Below are 23,816 nucleotides of genomic sequence, written 5' to 3'. Positions count from 1 at the left end.
TAGTAATGGGACAAAAATACTGATTTTTTTGGTAAGTATTAAACATTAAACTAGATTATAAATAATATAAACTTGCAGAATTTACTCTAAAAATGTCAAATACTCTATATCTGGGAAGATGTAGCCAGTTGTACAAACGCTTATTGAGAAGAATTTTGAATTAGTTATAGATACAGTAAACTCACATATGAAGAATGTATGCATGTGTGCTCAGTACAAGCTAATTCAAAAGCTAATTCTACTCTGCTACAATTTAATTAACCTAAGACTAAAGGTGAATAATTTTAAAATTATTCTACCTGAATTATTTAGGAAGAAAACTAAAAACTAGAGGTGAAAAGTTTGAATAAACAGAAATGCTTGCTTTGTTTGGGGAGTGTTGATGTAAGAATTTAAGCAACGAACGTCTATGCAGAGTGTGTGGAGCAAATAAAAAATATCATTTAATAAGTTGTAATACAGAAGCACTTCTTAGCAGACTGTGACAATCTATGACACATAGTTACAACTTTCTGATATTGTTTGATTTAAAGTCTTCTGTGAGTTATCTCTACTCATATCTGTATTAATCTAGATGATCAAGATTTTATTTCAGGTAATTACTCTGGAAGAAAAAGAATTTAATTGCTCTTCAATTTCATAAATCTTTATGAGGAAATCAACTGAGACAAAGGGTAAATATAAAATTGTAAGTTCATAAATCACTTGGCCAATTAAATTTTCTCTGACTTGATCATGAATACTGAGAAGGCTGTGAATGTCATAAATTCCTCTTTACAGAACCCATACATGTCTCTATCATCATCCAATAGAAGATTAAATTTCTCACAGAGGGCAGCTTCTTGAAGGACATCTCTCATTATAACTTAAAATGTTTTGCTTGGTATAGATGTTTGTGGGGGGAGGGGTAAAACTGTGGTTGAATAGTGGCCTCCAGTGGCTACTGAAAATCAACACACCTGCAAAGGATTCTTCAGAAATGCTGGTAGATGGAATCAAAAAGCTATAAAGAGTCAGTGGCCTCCAAATTCGAACAGTATAAAATCTTTGATATTAAATTAAATATACAATTATCCAGATAGCAAGTCTCACTTATATGGTTATTTTAATCTTATTTTAAACTCTGAGACTCATCTCCTATATCTAAAGTTAGGAATGAAAAAAAGTATATAAGAACTTTGTAGTTTATCCCTGATATTTTGATCAAATGTTTCCTTACCCAAATAATACTTTTAGAGAATAAATCACTAATATCTTTATTTAATCAAAGAAGGTTGATATCATAAAATACATACAATTATATATAATATAAATAGGCATAATTCCTCCCCACTGGTTTACAATTTAAACACTTAAGTCCCAGTAGTGCTGGAGAGGAGAAAGAGGGGCATTAGCTCTACTGCTGGCAAATTCTGATGTTTTCAATCCCTTCCTCTTACCCATGGTTGCATAGCAACCAGGAATCAGACACAGACTGAATTAGATATCTTGCATCCCTTAGGTTGAGGGTAGGAATGTGGTAGAGGGAATGCATAAGTTCAGACAGCTTTCTTTGATCCTCTTCTGCTTGTCCCTTTTAAATGATCATGAGAGGAGGACCTGACCTTGTACAGTGACTTAGGTTTATTTTCTTTTGAGTCTCCACATTGCTTTTGTTTTTCTCACTCTGTAACCTCTTCTGGTTACATTCTGAGTTAGTCAAAGCAGTACTAAGACCAGTGGAGATAAAATTATAAATGTAGCAGAAATAAACCATTTCATCTTCTGCTTTTAAAGACTTGCTTTTCACCAAGTTACCCCCAAAAAGTGTCCTCTGGTAGAAATCTACCTGTGATTGAAGGACAAGCTGCATTTACACGGAATACATTGCATTATAGTTATTGAGACCAACCACACGAACTGGGTATCCAAATAATCATTACGTTTAACTGTGCAATTTACTAGGAGAAAGATGGATAGATATACTCAGGATTTTAAGATCTTATATGGGACAATGCTTTTCACATTTCTGACATGACAGGTAAATAAAGGTTTTTTTGAATCTGGACTCACCGAGTTCATCTATCTGTTTCAAAAGTTCAACAGCATCAAGTCCCACGGAGAATTTTACAAAAACTTGCACAAAGGGATTCCTTAGAGTATTCTAACAAACAATAATAGGGAGTCAGTTTCAAAGAACATGTTTAATCACTGTCTCTTTAATAACACCACAATGAAATGAGGTATCACTACTGGGCATTCTCAGTCCACCATCTTGTAAAGGGTCCCATACAAATCTTCGAGAAAGAAAGAGAAGGTTTGTGACTGCTAATTCTGAGTTTTTGCTCCTCTATAGACACAAATTTGTCACCATGTAGAAGTAGCCAGATATAACCATAATTAACCACATAGGGAAGCCATGTTTAACTGAAAACGCTTTTCCCCCATAGCTACTGTATCAATTGTTTTTAACATACGTTATAGAATTTTAACCGTTCACAATTGGACTTTGTTCAGTTGAAACAAACAAAAGAGGCTTTAAAAACGGTGGTGTCTATGTGGAACGTGATATCACAACTGATTTATATTCTAGTCCTGCTACTTCCTAGCTGTGAGGCTTTCAGCAAGCACTCAGCCTTTTCCAGCTTCAGGTTATTTTTCTGTAAAGTAGAATCTAACCAGATTAGTCAAACGTAAATTATTATGGTATTGTTTTATTCTATAATAAGTGCAGCTAGGTGAACACAGAAAAAATAAACTGATCATAAAACTTAAAATTACTCCATACTGATGGCAAAACTGAAATTTTTTTTTAAAAGTGTTTAAAATATAAAGACTCTTATAGCTATCTCCCAAATTAGGAGACATAACTTTTACTGCTGATGTTATCTACTAGGTAATACTTATTGAGTTCTTACTATGTGCTGGGTACTGTCTAATAGAATATACCTTGATTTTCTCACTTAGTTTTCCCTAATACCTAGACATAAGTACTATTACTATCCCAAGTTAATAGATGACAAGGCTAGGACTCAAGAAGCTATATAAATTCCTTAAGAATGTACAATTATTAAGGGCCAAAGGGAAAGTCAGAGAGAGACTTCAACTTGATTAAAGAAATGTTTATTCATCTTATGTATGAATTCATGACTTCGTTTTTATGTGAGCTAGGCTTAAGTTGTTTTCTTTTTAGAGGATAGTTCAGTACCACTTATTATTCTGTCCTTCTTACCAATATCTCATTTTGTTATCATGGAAGTAAATGATTAAGAATAATATGTATTAATATAGCATATATAATATAATTTGCTAAACATATAGCTCCTAAGGAACCTAAGTGTAGTTGGCAGCATGAAGACAGATGGCTATCACACAACTATATACAATGATAACCCAAGTTCTTTAAAATCTAATTATTTACTAGGAATTTGCTCATTGTAGGAAATCTGAATCAGAGCATTACTAATAAACAAAGCACTATGTTAGTTCCAAGTCAAAGATGATCCATCAAATTATTTCCATTCTCTTACTGTTCCTGTTACAATCAGTCCTGTCTATGATATAGAATATTATTTTCAAATGCTTCCACACAATGTAATCTTCACAAGTCTGTGAAGCAGTTATCAACAGACCCATTTTAGAGTTTCATAAACTGTAAAAAGTATTTTAAGTCATTTGCCTATGATTTCACAATGGCAAAGCCAGGTCATGTACTAAAATCTTGAAATATCAAATTCTATACACATTTTCAGGAATAAATTTTCCTCAATAATTAAGAATAATAACTTATTTTGGTCTAGAACAGAATAAAGATACTCCCATTAGATGGTGATACTTTTATGAACATGGTCACAGAATTGAATGATGATCCATTTATGAACATGGTCACAGAATTTTCTTCTTACCAAATTACTGTACTTTGGAACTATTATGCATAGATCATGTCCCTTGTTAATTCACTTCTTTAGCCAGCAAAACTTTCCTTAATGAAATAGTATGTGTGGGATTTTTATCTGTTAACTGAAAAAAAGTTTCAGGAGAAAAGAGCAATTTCTCACTGAGGAAATACATGTGTCAATAAGGCATTGTTTATGTAGCCCTTATTATCTGAAACTCACTAAAAAAGGACACTTGGAATGAACATTTGTGATTATCAGATGTAGGGAGTGGGTAGATGGGGAACTGGATGAAGGTGGTCAAAAGATACAAACTTTGAATTATAAGATACCAGGGATGCAATCTACAACATGATGACTATTAATTAATACTGCTGTACCACACATAGGAACGTTGCTAGAATAGATCCTAAGAGTTTTCATCACAAAGAAAAAATTCTTTTTTCCTTTATTTTTATTGTATGTACATGAGATGATAGGTGGTAACTAAATCTACTATGGTGATCATTTCGTAATGTGTGTGTGTGTGTTCAGTTGCTTCAGTTCAGTTCAGTCGTGCAGTCGTGTCTGACTCTTTGCGACCCCATGAACTGTAGCATGCCAGGCCTCCCTGTCTATCACCAACTGCCGGAGTCTACACAAACCCATGTCCATTGAGTCGGTGATGCCATCCAACCATCTCATCCTCTGTCGTCCCTTCCTCTTCCTGCCCTCAATCTTTCCCAGCATCAGGGTCTTTTCAAATGAGTCAGCTCTTCACATCAGGTGGCCAAAGTATTGGAGTTTCAGCTTCAACATCAGTCCTTCCAACGAACACCTAGGACTGATCTTGTTTAGGATGGACTGGTTTGATCTCCTTGCAGTCCAAGGGACTCTCAAGAGTCTTCTCCAATATCACAGTTCAAAAGCATCAATTCTTCAGTGCTCAGCTTTCTTTATAGTCCAACTCTCACATCCATACATGACCACTGGAAAAACCATAGCCTTGTCTAAATGGACCTTTGTTGGCAAAGTAATATCTCTGCTTTTTAATATGCTGTCTAGGTTGGTCATAACTTTTCTTCCAAGGAGTAAGTAAGTGTCTTTTAATTTCATGGCTGCAATCACCATCTGCAGTGATTTTAGAGCCCTAAAAAAGTGAAGTCTGACACTGTTTCCACTGTTTCCCTATCTATTTCTCATGAAGTGATGGGTCCAGATGCCATGATCTTAGATTTCTGAATGTTGAGCTTTAAGCCAACTTTTTTACTCTCCTCTTTCACTTTCATCAAGAGGCTCTTTAGTTCTTCACTTTCTGCCATAAGGGTGGTGTCATCTGCATATCTGAGGTTATTGATATTTCTCCCAGAAATCTTGATTCCAGCTTGTGCTTCTTCCAGCCCAGCCTTTCTCATGATGTACTCTGCATATAAGTTAAATAAGCAGGGTGACAATATACAGCCTTGATGTACTCCTTTTCCTATTTGGAACCAGTCTGTTGTTCCATATCCCGTTCTAACTGTTGCTTCCTGACCTGCATATAGGTTTCTCAAGAGGCAGATCAGGTGGTCTGGTATTCCCATCTTTTTCAGAATTTTCCACAGTTTATTGTGATCCATACAGTCCAAGTCTTTGACATAGGCAATAAAGCAGAAATAGATGTTTTTCCGGAACTCTCTTGCTTTTTTCCATGATCCAGCGGATGTTGGCAATTTGATCTCTGGTTCCTCTGCCTTTTCTAAAACCAGCTCAAACATCTGGAAATTCACAGGTCACGTATTGCTGAAGCCTGGCTTCATTCCAATCCCAAAGAAAGGCAACACCAAAGAATGCTCAGTTGCTTCAGGTGTGTCCACCTCTTTGTGACCCCACTGACTCTAGCCCACCAGGCTCCTCTGTCTGTGAAATTTTCCAGGTAAGAACACTGGAGTGATTTGGCTTTTCCTACTCCAGGGGATCTTCCTGACCCAGAGATTGAACCTGTGTCTCGTTGTCTCCTGCATTGGCAGGTGGGCTCTTTACCATGAGCGCCACCTAGGAAGCCCAATCATTTCTATATATATCTCAAACCATCATGTTCTACACCTTAAACTGATACATTGATTATGTTAATTATTTCTCAGTAAAACTGTGGGGAGAAGGAGAAAACTGACATTTAATCAAGATAATATTGTGTTTAAGATCAGAGAAAGTAGGATATTTAAAAAATGGACATATTTAAAATCAGAACTACATTTAATAGAAAAGTGTGGGGAAGACATTTGATGAAAAGTTTATTTTAAATTATGGGCTTCCCTGGTAGCTCCTCTGGTGAAGAATCCGCCTGCAATGCGGGAGTTCAGTTCAGTTTAGTCTCTCAGTCATGTTCGACTCTTTGCGACCCCACAGACTGCAGCACACCAGGCCTCAGGCCTCCCTGTCCATCACCAACTCCTGGAGTTTACTCAGACTCATGCCCACTGAGTCGGTGATGACATCCAACCATCTCATCCTCTGTCATCCCCTTCTCCTCCTGCCCTCAATCTTTCCCAGCATCAGAGTCTTTTCAAATGAGTCAGCTCTTCACATAAGGTGGCCAAAGTATTGGAGTTTCAGCTTCAGCATCAGTCCTTCCAATGAACATTTAGGGCTGATTTTCTTTAGGATGGACTGGTTGGATCTCCTTGCAGTCCAAGGGACTCTCAAGAGTCTTCTCCAACACCACAGTTCAAAAGTATCAATTCTTTGGTGCTCAGCAATGTGGACGGAGAAGGCGATGGTACCCCACTCCAGTAACTCTTGCCTAGAAAACCCCATGGACGGAGGAGCCTGATAAGCTGCAGTCCATGGGGTCACGAAGAGTGGGACATGACTGAGTGACTTCACGTTCACCTTTCACTTTCATGCATTGGAGAAGGAAATGGCAACCCACTCCAATGTTCTTGCCTGAAGAATCCCAGGGACGGGGGAGCCTGGTTGGCTGCTGTCTATGCGGTCGCACAGAGTCGGACACAACTGAAGCAACTTAGCAGCAGCAGCAGCAACGCAGAAGACTTGGGTTCAATCCTTAGGTTGAGAAGATCCCCTAAAAAAGGGAACAGCTACCTACTCCAGTATTCTGGCCTAGAGAATTCCATGGACCATCCTAGGGGCTGCAAAGAGTCAGACACAACTGAATGACCTTCACTTCACTTCACTTATATTAATTGTGCTAAATATCTATTTAGAAATTAGTGTTATATTTCTAATAAAATTTAGGTTGCAATTGTAATTATGAGTAAAATGCAAGTGAAGTGGCTCAGTCATGTCTGACTCTTTGCAACCCCATGGACTATACCTACCACACTTCTCTGTCCATGGGATTTTCCAGGCAAGACTACTGGAGTGGGTTGCCATTTCCTTCTCCAGCGGATCTTCCCAACCCAGGGATTGAACCCAGGTCTCCCACATTGTAGGCAGACGCTTTACCGTCTGAGCCACCAGGGAAGTCCCTAATTATGACTATTAGTCAAGATGGGTAAAACATCTTTTGGGTATAACTTTTTTTACCAAAATTGTATGACACAAATTCTTTGTTCTATGTTTAACTTTTTGAGCCATGATTATAAAGAAGGGCATTTTTGTTGTTGCTGTTGCAAAAATCTTCTAGGGCTTAATCAATTCTCCAAGGGCCTCTATCAATTCTTTGACTATCCAACCCATACTATTTTGAAGTTTCTAAGTTGTCACCATTCCTGAAAATGTTCTCTTCTCCCATTGATAATGGGTCTACCTCTGCTGCCTGATGTTTGGGCATACTAAGTCGCTTCAGTCATGTCTGACTCTCTGCAACCTTATGGACTGTAGCCTGCCAGGCTCCTCTGTACATGGGATTCTCCAGGCAAGAACACTGGAGTGGGTTGTCATGCCCTCCTCCAGGGCATCTTCCCGATTTAGTGATTGAACCCACATCTCTTATGGCTCCTGCATTGGCAAGCGGGTTCTTTATCACTAGCCTGATATTTAGCTGCCAATAGCTCTCTTGGTGATTGGAACATTTCCCAACACTACTTGCATCCTCTTCAGAGATTTCTGTATCTTTTATGAGAATTGAGATGATACTTTTCAACTTGTGTGTGTTGTATTTGAGGTGCTTTGTCAAATATTTCAACCAAAGAACTCCCTAAATTTAACATTCTTCTTCAGAATATCAGTACTTTAGGAATTCTGGTTTAGTTAAAATAGCAAAACATAGCTTAGAGAAATAAAATAAGCATATTTTAAGTAGATTTTATGGCATTTTAGTTTTGGAAAATAGATTTGTATCACTAAGTGTGTGTCAGAATTAACTTGTAAAATGATTTATCTCTGAATTACATACAGAGAAACTGTGGTATAAGGTGAGGAAGGTTACAAACATGAATGACATATCTGTTATCCTGTCTCACACCTGCTGTCTGGAGGAGAGGCAATTTTAATCTGTTGAATGTGGATTCTACATTACTAACTGCCCATTCTCCTAATGAAGGTGATTCAAATCTCAACGAATTATAATCCATACGAAAGGGAATGACAGAACTGTCTCTCACCTGGAGCATTGGAATCGTCTGGTTTAACAGTTGGAAGGAATTCATGAAAAGCGGTGACTTATCCATCCACTCTTGAGATTTTTCTCTTAATTCTGCCAACTGCCTGAGGGTTACATTAGACTAAAAGACAAAGAAACAGAAATAAATCTGGCCCATTGGTATTTTTCCTGTATTTCTAAAAGGTATCTCAAGGTTGTTTTGTTATATAACTCTAAGAAACAGTTCTAAAAAGTAGAGTTAGTAAAACATTGTCAGAAATTTCCCACATGGTCAAAATTTTTTAAGTGGCAGCTTTTATAGGGTCAAGGTTACAAATAAAAATTCTGGAAAATTTAAGGTTTACTTTATGTCCACTGAAAATGTATAGCTGAAAGGAAAGCACATCTTCTGGAATTCTCACAAGTTACCCACTTTTAGCAATGGTACATTTAACTTTACTACTAGAGAAACATTCTAGTTCAAGGATATAAGAAGACGGATGCTTTCTTGTAATGCTGGTGGAAAGGGATGTGTATAGCTTTTTCTGGAAAGCAATCTGATGACAGTCATTAAAATAGAATACAATATTCTTCAGTCCCTCAATCTTGAACATTCACCTCAGTGAAATAAAAATATCCCTGTGTCAAGTCATATACACAAAGTATTTGTTGCCACATTATTTACATGAACAACAACAACAACAGTAAACACTAGAAATAAAAAGAATGTCCAACAACTGAGAATTGACTGAGTATGAAAAAATGTTCAGTCTTCAAAAAGAATGAATAAACTATATCTACTGAATTGGAAGAATTTCCACAAGGTATTGCTGTGTGACTAAAGTAATATGTAGAAAAGCATTATAATGAAGCCTTATTTTAATAATGCAAACAATGACCATTCTGCATATGAATGCACCCAGAATAATAATATATAAAGGATTAGAGGAATGTACATAAATTATCAAAAGCCACATCTTTGAAAGTTAACATTCATTAGTTTACATGAAAGGAAGAGCAGGATAAAGCAAGGAGAAAAAGATGAGAGGCAAGCAAAACAGAAAAAACTACCTTTAGAAAATAAGCATGTAATGACTTCATTTGTGCAAAATTATGGAGAAGTGTGCAGCCAATAAAGCAAATAAGATATTAAAACACAAATAGTAAAAGCAAAGATCATTCCAGAAATCAGTGATGACTTCATGTCTATTTTTATATAGACCAATATTTACATAAACTATAGTTTAATGACCAAGTAATGATAAAGTATCATTTTTTTACCTTCACTCTTATCATTTTGAAAGCATCAAGTTTATAATTCAAATCACTAATGTCAAATTTAAGAATGAGAGAAAAAGGCTATTATGGTTATACTATGTAGTTGATAAGTATAGTTACTGTTAATAATGCTGTCTTTCTCAACATCTATCTTGTATATAATTATAGGATGTTAAATTGCATAACCAAATATGAAGCCAATATGAATTGCTATAATTCAGCAATTGCTTTTGTTCAAACTAGCTATATATGCCCACTATTATTTTTTCTAGTGCCATTATTTTTACACACTTTGAAAGTTAGATGCCAGCTGTAGAAAAATTTCCTGCTTTGGGTGATAAATTGAAAAGTCTGAGGTCATGCTACAACTAACCTCATTCTCAAGTGTCAACATGGTTCATTTCTCTTCAAGGAGCTACTATCCAATCTACATCGTTACACATATACAGGGCAGAAGTTGAGAATTGTTAAGAGTTTCAGAAAGCCAAAGGTAAACAGTACGTAGGCTAGAAAAATATCTGAGCCAACTAGAGTAAATTTGGAAGCTGACTACTTTAAAAATCATCTTAAGACAGAAACTTCGAGTATTAATGGTCAAACCTTTTCCATTATCGCCTTTGTGACGGGGGTGTATGGTGCATACAAAATCCTTCCCAACAACATGGGTTTCAAGAAAGCCCAAATCACCAGTCCAGCAGGCATATTAATGATGTCCTTATAAAGGGAAAAGCAAAACGGTGCTGGAAAGAGAAAGCACAATAAAATCATTTAATATATATTTAAAATTTATTTATGGTAAATTGACAAAAATTATTGTTACAACACCCCAAAATACATGTCTTGTATGTCCTTTGCTATCAACAAACGCAAGGCATCTGGTATCAAAGTAAGAAAGCGTAGTAACACATCCTTTTTGGGTGTAAGTTTAATCTAACAAGAAAGTGCATAATAAGTGATGGCATTTTGCCAAGAGGAAAGTTTAGAAAGGTTGAAAACCACATTTCAGAATGTCTTCCGACAGATCTTCTTCACTTAATTTTACAAAATATACAAAATTCTGCTATTGCAACAGATACATAAGAGCTGTCCAATAAATGTTTGCTGGATGAATACAAAGATGTATAAATGTGTCAATCCAATTGCTCTACTAAACACCCCATATTGCTTGGAAGAACTCAGCTGATCATATTTCACATCTCAAAGCTTATAGATCAAATAAACAGCTTTGATGTGCCACTGAACATTTGTAGTTCTCCTACAGTCATGAAACTCTTTTATGTGTGAGACAAATTTCTAATTCTAAAAAGTTAAGAAAAAATACTGAGCAGATTTAAGGCATGTTATGGTATCATTCACTGGCAAGGTGTAGTGGTTAAGAAGCTAGACTTGGCGGCAGATTGCCTGGGTTTCAATCCTAGCTTTGTTTTTTCATGTTGGGCACTGTGGCCAGGTTACTCAATTACTTTGTGCCTCATTTCTCTTGCTAAGTTGCAGCTATAGTAACACCTACCTCATAGGGTTGTTGTGAAGAGTGAATGAGTTGATATGCTGAACATGCTTGATGTGTGGCAAGTGCTATATGAATGTTTTCTTTGGGAAAATTAATGCTTCATTTAAAATAAAATGCTAAGATTACAATGCACCATTTAAAAAAACAATTAAAAATGGGGAGAAGACCTATCATTTTTCCAAAAAGGAAATGCAGATGGCCAATAGGCACATGAAATGATGTTCAACATTGCTAATTAGGAGGGAAATGCAAATCAAAACTACAATGAGATATCACCTCACACCTGTAATGATGGCCATCATCAAAAAGAACACAAATAACAAATGATGGCAAGGATGTGGAGAAAAGGGAACCCTGGCACACTATTGGTGGGAATGTAAATTGTTACAGCCACTGTGGAAAACATTATGGAGTTTTTCTCAAGAAACTAAAAATAAAACTACTCTATGACTCAACACTTCTACTTCTGGGTATATACCCAAAATAATCAAAACACTACTTTAAAAAGATACATGCACCCCAATGTTCATAAAGACATTTTTTACATTTATCAAGATATGGATTCAACCTAAGTGTCCATCAACAGATGAATGGGTAAAGATGTGGTATATATATACACAATGGAATTTTAGTCATAAAAAAGAATGAAATTTTGCCATTTGCAATAACGTGGGTGGACTTGGAGGACATTATGCTAAGTGAAATGTCAGACAAAGACAAATACTGTACGTCATTTATATGTGAAAACCAAAAACCACAACAAAATAGTGAATATAACAACAAAAAAAAAAAAACAGACTCACAGCTATAGAAAACAAAGTAGCGGTTACCAGTGGAGAAAGAGAAGGAAGAAGAGACAAGGTGGTGTAGGGTACAAAGAGGCACAGGCGACTATGTATAAAATAAGATACAAGGATTTATTGTACAACAGAAGGTATACAGCCAATAAAAAAAAGACTAAGATTTAGTAGACAATGTTAGGAGGTGATATTATCATGCTTATTTCGAAGTATACTCACTGGCATGTAAGGGAATTCCATACTTTGCAGCAATTTGCTCTTTACTTAATTTATGAGTTAGAAAGTCCTTAGTGTGATTGCCTTTCTGCCTCTGAGAAGAGGGCAGCAAGGCAACTAAATATTCAGTGGTAATTCCTTGGGAGCACAGTGCTTGGGAAATGGTACCAAATGATCCTTGGGGAGTGTTTATCCGGTTGTTTCTATACATTGCCTGTGAGATAAAAATACATGATTTATTAACATTATACGAGCTATAAATGCTATTTAAAACAATATGAAAAACCTGATAATGTCTGGAGAATTCTTTCAATTCCACAATTTCTTTAAAATAGTATCCCAAATGCAAATACAGAATGCTAAACTTCTGCAATTCAAGAGGCAAAAACTTTTGCCATAGTAAAAGAGTTTTTCTGTAAGTGACTTTGGACAATGTACTCTATCTGTAGTTGAATGTATTATAACTAATCTCAAAAGTTAAGCCCCACTCCCGTATTCTTGCCTGGAGAATCCCAGGGACAGAGGAGCCTGGTGGGCTACCGTCTATGGGGTCGCACAGAGTCGAATACAACTGAAGCGACTTAGCAGCAGCAGCAGCAAAAGTTAAGATGACAAAAGGAATTTTTCAGCACGAACATTACTGGGCGGCTTTTCTACCTGTGTTAGTGGAAAACTTCTGGGCAGATGCATTTGTTTCAGGGACCTCATTTTGTCTAGCAGCGGTCGCGTGCCAGAAGCCATCTGACTGAGGATCTCTTTTAGCCTTATGAAGAGTTCTATCATCTTTTCTATTGGCTTTTGATTTTCCCTAGGGAAAAATACCTAACAGGAACAAAAAGGAAAAGAAATTATTTTTTGTGGAGAAACTGGAACCCTCCCACACTGTTGGTGAAAATATCAAAAGGTACAGTCACTTTGTAAAATATTTTGGAAGCTTACTAAATAAACATAAATTTACCATACAATCAACAATTTGATTCCTAGATATTTACCCAACAGAAATTTAAAAAATATGCCCACACAAAGATTTGTATGGGAATGGCTATGGCAGCATTATTTAGAATAGCCAACAAGTGGAAACAATTCAAATGAATGGATAAACACAACATATATCTGTAAACTGGAAAACTATTTGACAAAAGAAAGAAATTACACACTGACATGTTACAACATATATGAAACTCAAAACATTATACTAAGTGAAAAAAGCTAGATACAAAACCCACAAATTGTACAATTCAATTTAAATAAAATGTCTAAAAATGACAAATCTATGGAGACATAAAATAGATGAGGTGGTGCCTATGCTAGAGGTCAGAATAAGATAACTGTAAATGGACAGAAAGCTTCTTTTTGTGTTGAAAATTGTGTTTGGGATTGTTATAAAATTATATTGTGGTAACAGTTGCACAATTCTATAATTGGCTTAAAAAAACCCATTAAACTATACCTTTAAAGTGAGTGAATTTTATAATATTTAAATTATACCTCAATAAATTTGCCAAAATAAGTGATTTTAAAAGTCAGAAAGGCAAATGTCAATTCCATAATTCTTCATGTACACTATTATTCAAAAATCACAATTGCTCCTTAAAATCAGAAAAGCTCTGTCAAAAAGCCCACATGGTTTATCAGGCTTAATCATAATCCCAGAATGCATTTCTGTTGCAGGAAAAAAACACTGAAATTATTTTTTTAATGTACATTTTATTCTCTCATTCACTCATTTATTCAATAAACATTAATTGAGTGCCTGTTATGTTCCCAGCACTGGGTGAGGTGATGAGTATCAGTTCAGTTCAGTTCAGTTGTTCAGTCGTGTCCGACTCTTTGTGACCCCATGAATCGCAGCACGCCAGGCCTCCCTGTCCATCACCAACTCCCAGAGTTCACTCAGACTCATGTCCATCGAGTCAGTGATGCCATCCAGTCATCTCATCCTCTGTTGTCCCCTTCTCCTCCTTCCCCCAATCCCTCCCAGCATCAGAGTCTTTTCCAATGAGTCAACTCTTTGCATGAGGTGGCCAAAGTACTGGAGTTTCAGCTTTAGCATCATTCCTTCCAAAGAACACCCAAGACCCATCTCCTTTAGAATGGACTGGTTGGATCTCCTTGCAGTCCAAGGGACTGGTGATGGGTATAGTAGTGCCCAAACTGGCATCATCCTTTCACTCAGGGAGTTTTGTATTAATAGGAAGAACAGATATGAGATAAATCAATGAATAAAAGGCTGGGTAATATGAGGAGGTAGGGAGTTTAGCTGAGAAATCAAAAGGAGTCTTTCCAAGATGACACCACAAAGGAGAGAATGAACAAACCATAGGAGGAATAAGGAGACATAGGTAGTAGAGGGGTAAAGATCTGTGAAGTTCCTTAAGAGGGAAAGCTGCTGACATGTCCAAGCGGGTCAAAGACCACTACTGTGAGCACAAGATTCAGTTGAAGAAATGTTACAAAGACAGAGCTGTCTCTATAACACAGCTATTAACTGCAATCAGATTCATTTTTTTTCTTCCAGTTCTGCCAAAATTCTAGGCAGTCCTACATTGATTTGAAATAAATTGATTAATGATGAGAAATTTTTCATTATTTTTATTTGCAGTTCCTGAAAGAACTGGGAGAAGGCAATGGCACCCCACTCCAGTACTGTTGCCCGGAAAAACCAGGGTGCAGGAGCCTGGTAGGCTGCAGTCCATGGGGTCACACAGAGTCGGACACGACTGAAGTGACTTAGCAGCAGCAGCAGCAGCAGAAAGAACTAGGAATGGTCTTCTGCTTGTAAAATGCACATATTTAATTACTAAACAAGAAATAGTTTGATGTGTGCACTGCAGAAACATTGTAAGATAAACATTAAAATTTTAGATGAAAAACTTAATAATTGCAGTTTTTCTGCATTTTAAGTCATATTCATGCTCAGTCATATCAAACTCTTTGTGGTCCCCTAGGCTGTAGCAAACCAGGCTCCTCTGGCCATGGAATTTTCCAGGCAAGAATACTGGAGTGTGTTGTCATTTCCTACTCCAGGGTATCTTCCTGACCCAGGGTTTGAGACTGCATTTTTTGCTTCTCCTGCATTGGCAGGTGGATTCTTTACCACTGCATCACCTGGGAAGCCATACATCATAGTTTACGTAAAATAACTATCGTTTAGTTAATGAGTATTTGCTAAGTTCTTCTATGGGCCAGGCACTGTTTTTGGTATTTGAATATTAAATAGAATACGTAGTATGCTGGAGGTGCCCTAGAAAACGAACAGAGCGAGGAAAGGAGGTTTGACAGTGCTGTAGATGAGGTTGGTTGCATTTTAAATAGGACTCTCATGGTACCTTATTGAGGTCAATGTTGAATAAAGACACATAGTTCTGGAAATCACAGGAAGGACACCTCCTAGACTGGTTCCACGCAGCAGCCCTGGACCCAGGGAGTAGCCACATAGGAAATGGGATTTGAGAAACAAGGAGAGGATGTGCAGACTCTGGGGCCCCTGCAGGAATCGAGGGTTACTGGGATAAAATGAGGAGCCACGGGGAGGTGCTGAACAGAGGAATGACATAATCTGATTCAAGTTTTAAAAGAATTGCTCTTGCTGCTTAGGGAGTAGTACGGTGGGGTTGGAGTGGTGGAAACAGGCGTGGAGGCAAAGAGATCAGTTAGGAGGTCACTGCCAATGTAAACTAGGATAATGATGACCTGGAATAGGATTATTTACAACTAGTCCTAAAAAGTCATCTCCTTTGCTACAATGTTTCAATAACACAAGCCTGCTGTGTTGCTTCTGATTTTCTTTTACTTTAAAGAGAAAAACATTTTTTTCAGTGTTTTTAATAACATGTAAACAATTTTAACCTAGTAGAGATTTGAGTGAATATAGGTATTTAATTTTCTCAACGTTTACATTTTTATTTCAGCTTTTTATTCACTAAGTACTTATAAAGCATCTATTTATTGCAAGATAGAGTTACTGATGACTTTACAGCTCTAATAATGACAATTTGTTTTGTTCTACTGGATAAATAATGGTAGCTTCTATCTAAATCTAATGAAGGTAAGACAAAAAAAATTTTTATAATACAAAAAAAAAAATCCCTCAATTCTTTCACTTGAAAAAAAAAAAACTTTGTTCTAATCTTTATTTTTATCCTATCAAATTAATGCTTATTCACTTAAAAAAGTTATTGTAACATTTGTATTTCATTCTCTAGTGTATATTAAATTTAATTCCTGGTCTTGAATATACAAATTGAAAGTTAGTAAGGCCATAAGATTAATTTCCTCATCTATTAAACATGCAAATTTGCAATATATGATCTCTAAGGTTCCACTTAGCTCTAAAATTAGGTTCAACTTAGCTCTAAAAGCTTTAATTCCAAAAGCTGCATAAATGGATTGCATTCCTTATAGTATCAGAGAGCATACAGGTATAATCAAATATTTTTATACTAAACAATAAATTTAAAAACATTTCATCCACAGTAACTTGCCTTGTATGTGAAGTTGTAAATGTCTAAGTAGTGCAGAAATGTAAGTCCAATGAGGTAAGATAGACGGGATCTCTCTGGAAGAGGCATGATGCAGAATTCCTTCAGTGCATCTTCCAATTTGGGATTTGTCATATTTCCATCACAAGAATGCAACCAGAACACACTAGAAATAATCTGCAAATTGGAAGAAGAAAAATACTTTAGCTGTGAATCCTTTCAACCCACCTGTCCATTTGGAGTTTTCTTATACTTTTAAACTTCATTTAAAAATAAGACAAAGTAGCCTTAAAAATCAAATAATTTTTTGTTTAAAACACTAATTGCTATCAATAGTCCTATAAGGAGTCCATGTGTGTTCAGTCACTCAGTCATGTCCAACTGTATGTGACCCCATGGACGGTAGCCCGAAGGCTCCTCTCTCAATGGAGTTTTCCAGGCAAGGATACTGGAGTGGATTGCTATTTCTTACTCCAGGGGATCTTCCCAACCCTGGGATCAAACCCAAGTCTCTTATGTCTCCTGCACTGGCAGGGGGATTCTTTACCACTGTGCTATCTGGGAAGCCCATAATGAGTACATGAAAGTGAAAGTGAAGCTTGCTCCAACTCTTTGTGACCCCATGAACTATACAGTCCATGGAATTTTCCAGCCAGAATACTGGAGTGGGTAGCCATTCCCTTCTCCAGAGGATCTTCCCAACTCAGGGATCGAACCCAGGTCTCCCACATTGCAGGCGGATTCTTTACCAGCTGAGCCACAAGGGAAACCCAAGAATACTGGAGTGGGTAGCCTATCCCTTCTCCAGAGGATCATCCTGACTCAGGAATCAAACCGGGGTCTTTTGCATTGTAGGCAGATTCTTGACCGACTGACATATGAGGGAAGTCCTTAAAGAGTACATAGTTCACTGGAAAGCTTAAGAAATACCATGGGAAAAGAGACAGAAGAAATCCATAGTGATTCCAAGATTTCTTGCTTAAAGATGGTAAGTAGTGATATCAAGAAAGAAAACTGGTTTGCATTAAGTTTGGGAAAATTACTAGTTTAAGACTCTTGCTGCCTTAAAATTTTATTCTTGCTTTATTTAAATTGCATTTCATTTATATAATCATTTGAAGTTACAATCTTACCCAATAAACTCTGGGATCCAGAGGTGAATGGTGAAGGAAAAAAATCCAGAATCACACAATAGTATGAATCCTGGACAGTAAAGGTTGTTTGGAAAATGATGTGCGACTACGGGAAGTTAAGATGTCATTTCTATTTCTACCGAGGTGAAATAAGTAAAAATGCGTATGAAATTCAAGAATATAGAAAATTTTCTCCTTTCCTTCTTAAAGTAATATGACTGTATGCTCTCTTGTCTATCTGCTTTTACTTACTAAACTGAACCTGTTCTTCAGAAGCCAAAAATGTGATTGTTGAAATTAGATCTTTTAGGATCTTATGAGTGAAAGGTGAAATCAAGGGGTAAAGGTAAAGAAATATTAATTGTTAGAACTAGAGGAAGAAAAGTGAAGGTAAAGCAGTTTTAATTTTTGTCTGGGGGAACCAATTAAAATGACACAACTAAACATAAATATTTCAAAGTCAGCCTTAAAGGATTTTAAAAAACTTTATCCCATATTGGAGAATAACTGGGTTGTGTTTAGAAATTATACACTCTGTCACACGTAAGTCTGAAATGGATGAGGTCTTAAGCTCTGCAGTTCTTTTGGAAAATTTCTATGACACTTCCAGACAATGAACTTGGGAAAGGGATAAAAGATAAAACATTTCAAATGGAAAACCCTATTATCAGCCTATGAGGAAATGCCATTACTCATTTTCACAGCAAAATATGTTTGGTATACCTACAAACTTATCCAGAGTTTTCTCAACCATATCTATTTATATACTCAGTCTTATCTCAAAGATAAAAAAAAAAAGAGTATTCGTTTTTACTTTAGTTTCAATGAATTGTAAACGGTCTTCCTTTTTTCCCCTGATTACATTACTGAAACTTGCTTTGACTGAAACTTGCTTTGATATCATCATAATAAAATGTGAAAATTGACCTCAGCTAATGTGATTGTGATAGTGAACTGAAAGAATTACTGATGGCACCACTTATTTAAAAGAAGTATCTGGGGGTAAAGATGAAGAGAAGACAAAGAGGGCAAAGGAAGGGGAAGGAAAAGTAGAGGGGAAGGAACAGACAGTGGTAATGTTCTTGCTTCAGGACTTTTCCTTCTATTTTCACCTAAGAATTAGGCTTCTAATTTTATCATTTGCATGGAAAATTCACCAGATTTGCATGCAGCTTCTCTGGGTTTTACTGATTAAGTGCTCAATAAATACTAAATGCTATTTAAACTTTTAAAAACCTGGAGGTAAGGTGAAAAGACAGCCTTCAGAATGGGAGAAAATAATAGCAAATGAAGCAACTGACAAACAACTAATCTCAAAAATATACAAGCAACTCCTACAGCTCAACTCCAGAAAAATAAATGACCCAATCAAAAAATGGGCCAAAGAACTAAATAGATATTTCTCCAAAGAAGACATACAGATGGCTAACAAACACATGAAAAGATGCTCAACATCACTCATTATCAGAGAAATGCAAATCAAAACCACTATGAGGTACCATTTAACACCAGTCAGAATGGCTGCGATCCAAAAGTCTATAAGCAATAAATGCTGGAGAGGGTGTGGAGAAAAGGGAACCCTCTTACACTGTTGGTGGGAATGCAAACTAGTACAGCCTCTATGGAGAACAGTGTGGAAATTCCTTAAAAAACTGGAAATAGAACTGCCTTATGATCCAGCAATCCCACTGCTGGGCATACACACTGAGGAAACCAGAAGGGAAAGAGACACGTGTACCCCAATGTTCATCGCAGCACTGTTTATAATAGCCAGGACATGGAAGCAACCTAGATGTCCATCAGCAGATGAATGGATAAGAAAGCAGTGGTACATATACACAATGGAGTATTACTCAGCCATTAAAAAGAAAACATTTGAATCAGTTCTAATGAGGTGGATGAAACTGGAGCCTATTATACAGAGCGAAGTAAGCCAGAAGGAAAAACACCAATACAGTATACTAACGCATATATATGGAATTTAGAAAGATGCTAACAATAACCCTGTGTACGAGACAGCAAAAGAGACACTGATGTATAGAACAGTTTTATGGACTGTATGGGAGAGGGAGTGGGTGGGAAGATTTGGGAGAATGGCATTAAAACATGTAAAATATCATGTATGAAATGAGATGCCAGTCCAGGTTCGATGCACAATACTGGATGCTTGGGGCTAGTGCACTGGGACGACCCAGAGGGATGGTATGGGGAGGGAGGAGGGAGGAGGGTTCAAGATGGGTTCAACATGTATACCTGTGATGGATTCATTTTGATATTTGGCAAAACTAATACAATTATGTAAAGTTTAAAAATAAAATAAAATTAAAAAAAAAAAAACCTGGATGTAAGTACAAACATATCCCATCCCACCTCAGCTCTGTTGTCAGAGATGGGAATGGCCAGCAAATTGTTGATACTCTGATTGGACATTCCTGTTGCTCTCCTCAGTTCTTCTTTCAGCTCATCAACATTTTTAAACATTTCTATTAACTGGCCTGCAAGAAAATAAAACAACACTTACATGTGGATTGCAATGTAATTCTTTTTAGTCATTCTAATATAAAGAAACCTTCTAGACTAAAGCATATACTCAACATATATGCCTTGTGTCAGGAACAGATGTCTCTCAGTTTTGGCAAACTTTGCGTCTTTAGAATCCATTTCTATCTGATTTAGACTTATTCCTGTTATGATACCATTAACCCAAGGTAACAGATTGTTCTGGATTATAAATTTTCCTTAAATGTGTACAACGCAAGGTTGATTCAAAGAAAATATGGTTTCCTTGCAGACTTTGATCACACAATTTGCTAAATATATATCTCTCTATTTGATTTAAAACATCACACAAATTCAAGATGCTTTTTCACCTCAGATCACATAATATTGTCAGCTTGGGACAAAGTTTGCTAAATCTGAAACATAATGCCATAGTGCATTTTTTTTCCTTAACTTTGCCCAGCACCTTGTTTTAGAAAGGGTTTTCATAATCATTATTTCCATTTTCAAATAGAATGTGTTTAACTTCTAACTCTTTTAGAATAGTTATTATAATTATTTCACATCTGGGTCATTTGATGAATAACAAATGATATTTTGACTTTATTTTAAGAGATTGTGATCTCCATTTTGTAAATGCCTTTTCAGTTTCTTTATGAAGTATCCCTCATGCAAATATACTTCCTTTATTTTTGGACTTAGTGCCCTTCCAATTTTGTGGTTGCCTGTTGTCCAAAATTCTGAATGTCTTTCTTTTCAGTATTGAGGTATTATGCAAAGAAGAAATGTATTGCATGATGCATCATGCTCAGAATACTAATAGGAGGTTCTGAATCAATATTTCTGTAGACAGCAGTGCATCTTTATTTTTAAAATCAGATTATTCTCACGGAAGTAAATAAATTTCATCCTTGCTCTTGCAACCTACTATTTAATGCACTTTAACATATGAGAGAAATAAAAGGTGAAAGGTCTAACTGGTTAAATTTTTGAAGACATTTTGCTATGAAATAAAATTTCACTATTTCATTCTCTGCTGGCTTGCTCCGTGTTTATTTTAGACAAGTGACCATATTTGAAAGCTTCAGGTGTCTCATGAATAAGGGCATTAGGAACTTTAAAATATAGCCTTTCCTATAAATTTATATTTAAAAAAAATAAAATAGCCTTTCCTAAACTGTAGCAAGAGAATCACACACATTCTAATAAGACAGCATTTAAAATATGGATGGGGAAACACCTGGTTTTTCAAAGGTGTCTGCACTGTTATTGACATGCAGCATGGCTTCTATGGTTGGCGTTAACCGTGTGATATTTTCCAAGTAATTCATTTGCAATGCCTGTTCTAGAAACCTGCAACAAAGCAGAAGAGGAAGAGAAATTGAACTAGGAATATCAGTAATTATCTGAGAAGAGATTTTGCCAAGGAAGAAGACAATAAAAAAAACTCACCGATCCATATCTAAATTAATTTTGCTTGGCTCCCCAGAAAGCAAATCCCTCAGTTTCTCAGACAGAACACTGTCATGATACAGTAAGCTGGTGGCTATTTCGGTGCCAAGCTCTGCTGCTTCCAGGAGCTGCACATGCAATGCACTCTCTTCACATAGCTTCCCAAAGTCCACACTGGACAGCTGGCACATTTCCTCTATTGAATTGAAAGTTTCAGGCTCACAAAGAAGCTTGGTCAAGTTTCGAAGCTGAGACAGCTTTCCAGAGGGGGAAAGAGTGGGAAATATTAGTGACATTATTCTAAATATTTAGTATTTGATAATAAGCAACCAAAATTGACTTACTTCCTAAAAACATTTTGCTTATGTGTTTAGTTAGTTGGCATGTGGCAACAGCTTTACCACAAAGCACTGTTTTCTGTCACTTGAGTTTATTGTTCTCAAGAAGTTTTAGAATACTTTTGAACCTATTAGACTTCTTTCTCAACAGTATTCATAACATAGATTCACAGGTTTAAAAAAATGTAGTTTAATCTCACTTAAACCACAAATACTTAAACTAATTTTATATTTCAGCATATTTTTAAAATTATGTGTAAGGGCAGACAGCAGAGCAGATTTGATTTGAAACTTCAAAAAGGTTTTCTTCACATTCACAGGATGGCTACTATCAAAACAAACAAATGAACAAACAAATAAATAAAGGCAGAAAATAACAAATGTTAGCAGGACATGGAGAAATTAGAACCCTTGTGCACTCTTGATGGGAATGTAAAATGATGTAGCCACTATAAAAAATAGTACAGTGGGTCTTCAAAAAATTCAGAATAGAATTACCATAATACTTAGCATTTCTGCTTCTAGGAATATACTCAGAAGTATTTATTAAAAGCTGGGTTTTAAACAGATATTTGTAGACTCATGTTCATAGCAGTTGTATTCATGATAGCCAAGAGTGGAAGCACTCCATGTGCATTGACAGATGAATGGATAAACACATGTAACTTGTATATGTGTGATGTGTATGTGGTATACACATATAATGGAATACTATCCAGCCTTAAAAATTAAAGAAATTCTCCCACATATTACAATGTAGATAAGTCTTGGGACATTATGCTAAGTGAAATAAGCCAGTCATAAAAAGACATACGGAATGATTCCATTATACGAAGTACTGAGCACAGTCAAATTAATAGCAACAGAAGGTAGAATTGCAGGTGCCAGGGACTAGAGGGTGAGGGGAATGAGAACTAGGTGCCTAATGCACACAGGATTTTTCTTTGCAAGCTTAAGAGTTCTACCATGTGTGTATAGTTAACACAACTGAACTACAGAGTTAAAAATGGTTAAGGCGGTAAATTTTATGTCATATGTATTTTACCACAAGTTTAAAAAAATTAACTGACCAAAAAAAAAAGACTTTTTAAAACTGTAGCATGAGAATCACACATATTTTAAAATATGGATGTGTATATACCTGGTTTTTCAAGTGTCTACACTGCTACTGACGAACATTAAAACTTTTGTTCTATAGAATGCTTAAAGGGTCTAAAATCCTTTACTCAGAAAAAAAGGAGAAAAATGAAAATCAACTAATTTCCTACCCAGTAAAGTATATTCCTCCTTGCAGTTCACTATGCTCTGTGTGTTCTAAGGATATATCCCCAAGTTATATATCCTAGGGTAAAACATTATGCCTCTGGGAAAGCTAGTTCTGTTGTGCTCAGAAGCAACCCTAGAGCTATTCATTTTAAGACGTGAAATAATTTGGAGCAACATCTAAAGAAGCAAATATATGTGCCATTCATTACAGCTCAGTTTCCAATCAGCAGCTGCATTTTGACAGAAATGATACAAGAAAATGTTCAGGAATATTTCTTTGCATATGTCAAATGGGAAAGGTACAATGATGCGTCTTGGATGAGAGATTTATAGTAACTACATGTAGGCACTAGCAATTAAACACAGTAAATATCATTGGTCTATTTAATATCTAATTGACTTCTGGGTTTGAACTATCTAAAATGGTTTCATATGTATTAAAATTCTAGTCTTATGAGAAACTT

The 23,816-nt window shown here is 36.2% G+C and overlaps 1 protein-coding gene across 1 annotated transcript in view; it reads right to left on the bottom strand.

Moving 5' to 3' along the window:
* ABCA12 (ATP binding cassette subfamily A member 12) overlaps positions 1 to 23,816 on the bottom strand; it is a 200,098-nt gene that overhangs the window by 67,430 nt on the left and 108,852 nt on the right. Inside the window, exons 12-20 of the mRNA XM_005909592.2 lie at positions 21,749 to 22,005; positions 21,537 to 21,649; positions 20,168 to 20,292; positions 16,668 to 16,841; positions 12,841 to 13,005; positions 12,187 to 12,397; positions 10,258 to 10,397; positions 8,402 to 8,521; positions 2,053 to 2,143 (exon numbers count right to left, since the gene is read on the bottom strand). Of these exons, the coding sequence (XP_005909654.2) occupies positions 2,053 to 2,143; positions 8,402 to 8,521; positions 10,258 to 10,397; positions 12,187 to 12,397; positions 12,841 to 13,005; positions 16,668 to 16,841; positions 20,168 to 20,292; positions 21,537 to 21,649; positions 21,749 to 22,005 (1,396 nt within the window). The remainder of the gene's footprint in view (positions 1 to 2,052; positions 2,144 to 8,401; positions 8,522 to 10,257; positions 10,398 to 12,186; positions 12,398 to 12,840; positions 13,006 to 16,667; positions 16,842 to 20,167; positions 20,293 to 21,536; positions 21,650 to 21,748; positions 22,006 to 23,816) is intronic.

The sequence above is a fragment of the Bos mutus genome, chromosome 2 (genome assembly GCF_027580195.1).
Source record: "Bos mutus isolate GX-2022 chromosome 2, NWIPB_WYAK_1.1, whole genome shotgun sequence".
NCBI classification, from domain to species: Eukaryota; Metazoa; Chordata; class Mammalia; order Artiodactyla; family Bovidae; genus Bos; species Bos mutus.
The sequence above is the reverse complement of the archived record's forward strand: the minus strand, read 5'-3'. Positions and strand labels throughout refer to the sequence as shown.